We start from the raw sequence: 9,332 nt of genomic DNA on the forward strand, positions 1-9,332 counted from the left end.
GGAGTCTCAATATTCGCATTCCAGTCAGGCCTCTCTTTAATGAGGCGGGAAAAATTAGATCCAGACCTCCGGCCTAGACCCAAACTTCTTTCTCACTCTTTAATTTTCCATAACTACAAAAATGCGGAGAGTTAAACCTCCAGCTCTCCACAGCCGGAAGAATCCCGACGCCCTCATAACCGGAAATAAACTCTCCTCCTCCTCTATGTCGCCCGGTGCCTGTTAGGCGGCGGTGCGCATGCTCCCCTCTGGCCTCAGGGTGTCACAGTCTGGAGCGTCCCCACCCCGCCCTTCTTCCCGGAAGTGGTGTTCTTGTCTAAGTCTTCCGGGTAAGCGGGCGGTTCCCCACCCCTCCGTAGAGCGCTGCGGCTGGCCATGGAGTGAGGCGGCAGCCGGGGCCTGGGGCAGGTAAGTGCAATGGAGGCAAGAGGCTGAGCTGACGGGAAGGCAGGACAGTCTGCCTGGGATCGGAGGAGGCCGCGAGGGCGACGCCAAGGTGCTTCTCCTTCAGCCCTTCTCTCTTCTCTCCTTCCAGGCAGGACGGAGCTGCCGGACTGAGACGCCGCCAGGAGCGGGGCCGTCTCACCCCCTCTCCCAGCATCCTCCGCGTGGGGCCTCGACCTCCTCCCTCGACTCCGAGCGAAGGCGCTGCAGCCTCCAGCCTCTTCCCCAAAACACGAACTTGGGGGCCGCCAGAAGCTTTTGTGTAGGGCTTGCCTCTTCTCCGCCACCCCGAAGACGCACGTTTTGGCACCTCCCTCAACTTTGCTCCCCCTACACCGACACTCCAACTCGCCCGTTTCCTCTCCTTAGTTCTCTTCTCCGCTTCTCCGGTTTTTCCATTTCTATTTCTTTCCCTCTCCTGCCTTCCCTTCTCCATTCATTCTCGAGTGGCTCAGTTTATACCCAAGTTCCTCCTACAGACGACCTTTGAGCCTGAGTTTTTCTCTTCTTTCCAAATATTTTATGCACTGAGGGTTGTTAACAAATTCACCTTGCTCACTTTTTTCTTTGCAAGAACTGAAATACACAACAAAAACTTGTTGCCTGCACTAGATCCAACAAACGGAAACTCCTCACTTGCAACGGAGGCCCTTATTTCTGCTTTGCCTCTCTTGCCCCCAAACCTACCAGCTGCTCCCCAGTTTGCAGGATTCCTGTTTTATGCTGTGCAGAGGGAAAGACAGCGCCCATGAGGGAGTACAAAGTCGTGGTTTTAGGGAGTGGGGGGGTGGGTAAGTCGGCCTTGACTGTGCAGTTTGTCACTGGGACGTTCATTGAGAAATACGACCCCACCATTGAAGACTTCTACCGTAAGGAGATCGAAGTGGACTGTTCCCCATCAGTACTTGAAATCTTGGATACAGCAGGGACTGAACAGTTTGCTTCCATGCGAGATCTGTACATTAAAAATGGCCAAGGTTTCATCCTAGTTTACAGCCTGGTAAACCAACAATCTTTCCAGGTAATATATACAGCTGTACATTTTAAAAGGGAAATTTTGCTGGGAGGGGGCTTTGCTACCAAAAATAAGTTTGGATAATTTTTTTAAAAGTCACACGGTTATTAAAAGTGCTTGCTCTGAGAAGCTGTTCAGTAATTTCCACTTCTCCATCTGTGATTGTGAATTATTGCATAATGTTTTATCAGTAACCCAGTTTGAGCACCTGTTCAACCTTTATGTTCCAGAAATGGTTTCATATGAAAGGAATTATGATTCTGAAGTACTTTATGTTGTTGCAGCCTTCAGTTAGGGATCTGTGTCAGGAAATGTGAATTTTTGTTTCTGAATTTTTGCAAGGACATAGTTCTTTTGATCTTTTGGCATGCTCAGCCCACAAACAAAGCCCTTTAGATCTCTTTCCATTACTTAATCTCTGAACAGCTTGTTCTGTGTTAGTTTTAATAAATAGTGCACTACACATTTGCTTGACTCTTCTTGGTCAGCTATCTCAAGTGTTAGTTCTGGCTTCTTGGGTTTCCAGGTTGATTTGCACAGCAGGGGAGGGAGTGTCTGCTTTATCAACTTCTTTCCTGTGTGAAGCTCAAGCATTCAGAACTGCAGTAGAGCTTCTAAAGCATGAGGTTGTAAGCAATGAGCAGGAGATAGGAGATAGACTGAGAAGCTGCTGCTGAAGGCTGTGCAGTGCTGCTTCCTGGCACCAGCTGCTTTGCTGAGTTGGACAGACTTCGGCTTCTTGGCAGAGCCTGTTACACCCACGCAAAGAAGCAGAGTATAGGAAAGTGATGAAAAGCTTGATAAATAGTATCTGAATTCCAGCCTCTTTTCCTTGGCATTCCTTTCTTATCGCATTGGCCTGCATTTCTTCTCTGCTCAAGGTATTGTGTGTGTTTTAGCAGAAAAGCAACAACTTGAGTCTTCAGTCTTACTGCATTGAAGTGTTTTCTCACCCTAAAGTGGATCAGCAGTGCCTTCTTGCATTTATAATTGTTTGAAAGCTTTTTAAAAAAAACATTGCTAATTGAAAGAAAGTGCATATAAGACTTCCAGTGGGATTCAGTACTTCATGGCTTCTGTATATTCCAATTGCAAGATGCTGTAGCTCTTTCAGGAATCTTATAATAACAGTGCAGCAGTATTAGAAGGGTTTCATCCTCTGTCTTCTTGAAGGTTCTTGTGGATGTCTGCCCAGCTTGATGTTGCCCTCAGTCACTGATTTTGCCTTGCCTGGTGTTTGAGACTGCCCACTCCTCCATTCTTGTCCTGGCAGGCATTAAAACCAAGAGAACTGTCAAGTGCCTGACTGTTCACTATATCTTTGTTTCCTTCCTTGCCCCATTTAGTCTCATGTTTTGCCATTGCTCAGATTGTGAGTTTTCAAGAATAGACTGGTCACACCCAATTCCATATGAACTGGTTAAATGATTTTAGGTACTAAACAAGAACTTTGCATCTGTAAAGATGTTAGGGTCGTTGCATCTTTCATTCCCTGAACTTTCAGTTGGCCTTTACAGTATGTACAAGAATACCAGTCTTTTAGTACAGCTAATTACACAGGCTAAATTTTTTAATTTGGTAATTAATTATCATAGACAACGTTCCCTCTAAGCTGTGGAGTCTTGCGAGCAAAAATTCTGAGTTGTGAGCTACTGACATTAAAGTTGTGAGCTACTGCATACATTAGTTTGCTCTGCGCTGCGGCCATTTTTCCTGAGCTGAGACAAAAAGTGTAAGCCGGAGGCTAAAAAACTGTGAGCTAGCTCACACTAACTCAGCTTAGAGGGAACACTGATCAGAGCGTTGTGCAAATTTGGTGTCGTGAGCTGCTGAAACTTAACCACGGCATTAACCAGTTGAATTTCTTCATCAGGACATTAAGCCAATGAGGGACCAAATTGTCCGCGTAAAGAGATATGAAAAGGTTCCTCTCATCCTAGTGGGAAATAAAGTGGACCTGGAATCGGAGAGGGAGGTCTTGTCAGCAGAAGGCCGAGCACTGGCTCAAGAGTGGGGCTGCCCCTTCATGGAGACATCTGCCAAGAGCAAGACCATGGTGGACGAACTGTTTGCAGAGATCGTCAGGCAAATGAACTATGCATCCCTGCCTGAAAAGCAAGATCAATGTTGTACGACTTGCATTGTCCAGTGAGAGAGACAGAGAGCAAAACCTCAATCATGGCCATACAGAGCAGGTTGGTGGAATATTTGTGGCTAATAAAGGTGAAAACAATGAGTGGGAGATTCGGGGTGGGGGGGATTGTAGTGCTATAATTCCTGAACAAGTTGTGTATCTTGTTGCAATCCCTTAATTGAGATTATGGGGGGGAGTTGGTGGAGAATTAGTCCATTTGACAGATGGCAAGGTCATAGCCTAAGGCTCTTTATTTAAAACTGTGAGTCAGCATTTAGGCTTGGGTGTCCTGAGTCTAGCACTCTGACCACTTTACTACACTGTCTCTCTGCCCAGCACTGCAGAATTCAGAGGTCTACAGAAAATGCTTACCAGCTTTGTTACCAACTTGAATTTGGAACATGGGACTTTGGTGGCAGATCTGGCATGAGTCTGCTTTAGGCTGAGTTGAACTATTCGTCTTTCTAACCCAGTTACCACTGTAGGGTCTTCAGCAGATGTCTTTCACAGCCCTGCTACTTGAGATCCAGAGGATAGCACTTGGGACATTCTGCATGTAAACAAATATTTTACTATTAACCTTTGGACTTTCCCATAGAATGGCTAACCGAAGAGTATCCCGTGGTTACCTATCCTTGAAATATTGCATCTTCTTGAACTTGGATGGTGGTCCATAAATTAAACAGTGATAGAAAGGGATAGTAGTAGCATAGCCCTCTTACACTGTAAATTTACATAAGTGTACACACCTTGCCTTTTCTACCCAAGAGCTCTCAGTTAATAGCTCTGTCTACCTAGAAGGTGTAACGTGGATGCTGCAATGCCTATTACAGCCCAGATAAGTCCTTGTTCTGCAGCATCCTGGAACTGCATGTCATAGTCCTACTAACTGCCTTAGTAAGGCTCTGAGACAACTCTCTGAGAAGCTACTCTAGGAACAGCAGACACATTCCCAGGGTTCAGAGCACCAGGCTTTTGTGTAAGAAGGAAAGCCTGTGTTGGTCTTGCCACTGTGTGTATTTTGGTGGTTGCAAAAAGTTGTGCAATCTGACCGGAGGGGAGAGGCGAAGCTGTGTCTTCTCAAGCTTTCCTGTACCTGGTAGACTTGGTTGATAAAGTTGTTTTCCTCATGCCTTATGAAGTGAAAGTTGTCTAGCTTGGAATGTGGATTGAGCTATCCTGCATGCAGGCACCGTTGCTTGCCTTCAGAGTAGATGTTGATCAGCTGTAATGGCAGAAGCCCTTATGCATGCTGTATCTAAACATAGTCCCAGCCATGCAAATCACATTAATAATAGAAGCACTTGAGAAGCCATTGGCGCTTAATATACTTTTCTGTAAGGTGAGGCAGCCTGTTGGCTTGAAATAAATGAGAGGTTACAAAAGGGTTGTGCAGTGTCTGCTGTTGCGTAAACATTTCAGAATGTCTGTTGTGATGGCCAGCTTTGATGTGACTTCATGCTTTAGTCCATATCTTCAGCGCCTGTCTCTTTAGTGTTATATGTAATTTTCTGCTCCAAGGTGCATTTTCTGCAGAGAGTCACAGTTTGGGCACTACCTTTCAAACTTCATGAGATGGAGAACATTGGCCGAACTTAAAGTCTTGGTGGCTTAATACAGAAAGCCATGGTGATCTCTCCAGAATCTTTTGGAGTATGGAGTAGAGAGCTTGCTTTGCTCTGGAGATAGAGAAGGGTCTCTGGGGCTTCGTGCTTTCTTAAAAATCTGCATTCATTGGCTCCTGTAGTCCCTTCACAGTCGTTATGTAAACCTGTCTACAGTTGTTTACACTGTGCTCTTTAATGAACGATGACCATAATTGAAACATTAAAAATGTGTCTTGTATGCTGAATGAAGAGTCATAGAGGTGAAATATGTGGTTTGTCTTAAGGTTTGAGGCGGCGGGGTGGGGGGGTGTGCCAGAGACATAGTGGCATGGGTGAGGCTATGCTGTTGAGCTAATTGCTGCTTTTCATAAAGGGGGGGTATCCCTGCCCAAATTTATGTAGGTAGTTAAGATATTTCTGTACTGCACTTTTGTCGCACATGCTTTAATTGCACAAAAGCATGTGCCTGCCTCTGATTTATTCTTTTTCTTAACTGCAGATAAAACTCAGAGGAAATTTGCACAGATGCTGCTTTGGAGAACTCTTTCAGCCCAGGCTGCAGAACTGAGCCTTGCAAAACCCTCTTTCTCTCTCTCTTTCTCTCTCTCTTTCTCTCTCTCTTTAGAGCACATTTCCAGGCATTGACGTGCAAAAGTTTGGCAGCGGCAGCTGTGGAGAACAGTAGGCCTGCAACAGAATTGCTTAGCATGTTTACCATATGTTTGAAATCTGTTCTTTATCTCTTGGTCCTCCTTTTTTTAAAAAAAAAAATAGCTTTCTAAGTTCCTATTAATGGCTAATATGCAAGAGTTCATTTTTTCCTAATATTTTGATTTCTTTAATTGATTTCCAAAACTTGTATTTATTAAACTTAACTCAGTATTACCTACTCAATGCCTTTTTAAGAGAAAGTTTTAATGGAGAAATAAAAAGTGAGCCTTAAACAAATGGTTACTTCTGTATATTACCTCACATCCGTGCTTGATTTTGCAAAAAAACAAAACAAAAAAACCTTCCTCCTCCAAAATGTCATTGGCTGATACTTGGAAATGTTCTGTTTATGTGTCATAGAAGATACTGAAATTCATCTTGCATTGTGAAGATGTAAAATCCCTTTTCACAGCAGATGTGGTGGCTTGTTGTAGTGATGGCCTGATACAAAGGTAGTTATTTGACAAGGAGTGAAAGCATCCAGCAAGTGTGGTTAACCCCCCTTCCCTTTGTTATCATGTGGCATTCACATTTTTGTCTTTCAACTGATGCAAGAAGTGTTTGAAAATCACCAGTATGTTTCCTTTCTGTACAGCTTCCAACTTTTGGCTTTGGTTCTGCTTTTAAGTATGCCTTCTTGGAAAAGGGATAAATATGTCCCCCACAGGGTTTTATGTTCCTTAAGCAAAAGCTAACTCTGCTTTGCCTGGTAGGATTAAGATGACATCTGGTGGACTTCTGCACATGTAAATCAAATGCAAATAAAAATGACTTTACATTTTCTAGTTCTTAAATATTGTCTCTTCTAATAATATTTCGAAGCAATATTTGTTAATGGCGGGTGGTGTTTGTTTTGGGTTTTTTAATTTTCTGGTGCTCTGTGGCGCTGCTGCTTTTTTAGTTTCTATCAAGCAAGATTATTTGATATATCTGGGCAACAGTGTGAGCAGTCAGCTCCATATGGAAATGCTTGACCTGGCCATTGCCTTCTGCATGGTTTATCCAACATCATGTGATTTATCTGGATACTTGAAGTCCTCAAACAAAAACACAGGTATTACACAAAATGAAGAGCATAGATACCATGTTTTTTTAAAAAGCTAATGAACACAACTTTGTCATAAGTTGGAAATTTTTCCAACCAGTCATTTTAAGATGTACCCTCTTTCTTCTGTTCTCTCGCTTCCTGTCCCTAGTCGAATAGCTATAGCTCATTTGACCTCATTGAAATTGCAGGTTTAAGAGCCCAGCTTAAGCCATTTGAACATGTCTGCTTTGGGTATCCATCCTGATTTTTTGTCTTGTAATAGTTGAGTGTTTTCGACACTGAGCACTAGTGGTAAAGAACCCATATCAGAAGTCAAATAGTTTGTAATTTAAACTAAACTAAGGCACCAGCATGTTAGCTCTTGAATCCCATTTGTATCTGAGCAAATATAAAACACTTTTTTTCTATCTTGTGTTTCCAGATTCCTAAATTTGCTAAGGGATTCCATTTGCACTTTAATGGAGGACTTCAAGCTGTCCTCATAGAATATTGCATGAGAATGTGTTAATTGATGTGCCAAGGGAATAAAGAATTTTCTAAATAGGTAGGGCAGAAATATTGGATGGCCATTGACCCAAGTTACTATTTCCTCTGTATTTTGGCTCCTTCCACACTTGTTATACTAACAGGAAAGGCAAAACTCAAATATCCTTGGTGTATCTTGGAATAAAAGACTAAGTTGAAGTTTCTCTTAGCCGAATAAGCAGCTGTTGCATGGTGTGCAGTTATTCACAGGACACCCAGCTCTGTCTCCTGCACACTGTGCCTAAACAGAAAAGTTGTGTAACCCCTCCCCTTCCCTTGTTCTGCAGCTCCCTTGTTTTACTGAATCTTGAGGAAAGAAGGTCTGGTGGGTTGGCCCATTTGTCCTTGTCCTTAACATCTGCACATTGTTCAAATCGCCGTGGTGGGGCTCTTGAAACACAAGCCATTTTCAGGTGTCTCCTAAACCATTCCACATAAGCTATCCCCTTACTAAGTGAAAAAGCTCTGTTTTGTGCTGTGTGCCCCTACCCCCGGTGCCCCTGTCCTCTTCCCTGCAAAGCGGGGTAGTGGCAGTGGTGGTTAAGATTCTACGCAGCATTCTTTCCAGAGTCACTGCCCAAACTGCACAAATGCAGCTGCCTGGCATTGATCAAGAAGCAAAATACCTTGGTGGGGGTGCAGTTGTATCTTTTGCAAGGGTGCAGCTAACAGGCCAACTTTTACATGATGCCTCAAAGTACCTAAAATGAAACTGAATCTGTCGGATGTACTGTATCCTTAGGGGTGAGAAGTGAAATTTGGAATAGCAAACATGCAACTAGAACAATGACCTGTTAACTTTGTAAGCTTAAAAATAAACATCATTTTTTTCTGATTTCAGTCATTCTTATTTTGTAAGATGACCCTACAGTCCACCTGTTTGTAACTTTTTTAATAAAATAGATATCTGTATTACCAAAGCTGGATCACTGCTGTCTTTCCTGGTGTGGTTGTACGTGTGCGGGGATGACTCTGGGGTTGTGAATATGTTGTTCGTTCTGCAAGAGCCAGAATATACTAGTATTAGGCATGGGCTTCAGCCACTTTCTTTAAACTAAACTGTTCATAGTCTTATTTTATTTAAAATCATTTCTATCTCAAAGCCGAAAGGTTTTCAAAGTGGCATACAAAGTTAAAATAAACAAGTGCTGAAAGTCTGTCACGTATACTAAACCGTTGGTAGTAATAGCACTGAAGTGAGAAACGGGAACTGTAAGAATTCATTAAAATAAAGCAGATAATGCTGAAATAATATATGCTTCAATAGCAGAACAAAGCCATTGTTTCTGATATCAGCCTGCTATTTGCCTAGTAAAAAAGAATAAAAACACCCTTCCCTGTGCTTGAGTAGGTAATGCTTCCACATGGCAACTAACACTTAGCAAGGAAGATAGTGGAGTTCAAGAGCCAAGATGCCAATTTAGCAGACGTTTGCAGTGGAGCGGTTTACACAGGCCCTTTAAAGCCTTAGTGCTAGGTAGTCCTGAAGGGTCCCTTGGTCGATTTGCAGCTTGCAGTTTTCAAAACAAAAAGGTGGCCAGTTAATGTTCTTTTGAAACTGGGACAGGGTATAGCATTGCAGGTACACAATTTAGTCACGAGGAGCCTTCTATGCCATTTGAAGTTGGCTGCCAAAGATATGCCAGAAACTCTGTAGGTGATGCCTGCTGAAATTTCAGACACCAAAGAGCTGGCTGAATAAAATACCAGTGGCAAAGGATGATGCAGTGGTGCTGTACATGCCTCCTTGTTGCAAACAGCAAAAGTAGACAAGAGAGAGATATCCCCACCCTCAATGCTGTTTCTAGGATGGCTCACAAGCTTCCATTAACACATCGCAGTTCTAAT

General features: G+C 43.2%; 1 protein-coding gene across 3 annotated transcripts; it reads left to right on the forward strand.

Annotated features, from left to right (window-relative positions):
* The first annotated feature begins 255 nt into the window (after positions 1-255).
* On the forward strand, positions 256-8,404 carry RAP2C (RAP2C, member of RAS oncogene family). Of its 3 annotated transcripts, none has more exons than XM_060249018.1 (4): positions 256-408; positions 536-1,465; positions 3,333-3,654; positions 5,700-8,404. In XM_060249018.1, the coding sequence occupies exons 2-3, from the start codon at positions 1,193-1,195 to the stop codon at positions 3,609-3,611; spliced, it is 552 nt and encodes a 183-aa protein (XP_060105001.1). In that variant the 5' UTR covers positions 256-408; positions 536-1,192; the 3' UTR covers positions 3,612-3,654; positions 5,700-8,404. The 3 variants fall into 3 exon arrangements, with proteins under 3 accessions (XP_060105001.1, XP_060105003.1, XP_060105002.1); XM_060249020.1 differs by having other exon boundaries at positions 5,826-8,404; XM_060249019.1 differs by having other exon boundaries at positions 301-408; positions 540-1,465.
* The last annotated feature ends 928 nt before the right edge of the window (positions 8,405-9,332 follow it).

This window comes from Heteronotia binoei, chromosome 11 (assembly GCF_032191835.1).
Source record: "Heteronotia binoei isolate CCM8104 ecotype False Entrance Well chromosome 11, APGP_CSIRO_Hbin_v1, whole genome shotgun sequence".
In the NCBI taxonomy this organism is placed as follows: Eukaryota; Metazoa; Chordata; class Lepidosauria; order Squamata; family Gekkonidae; genus Heteronotia; species Heteronotia binoei.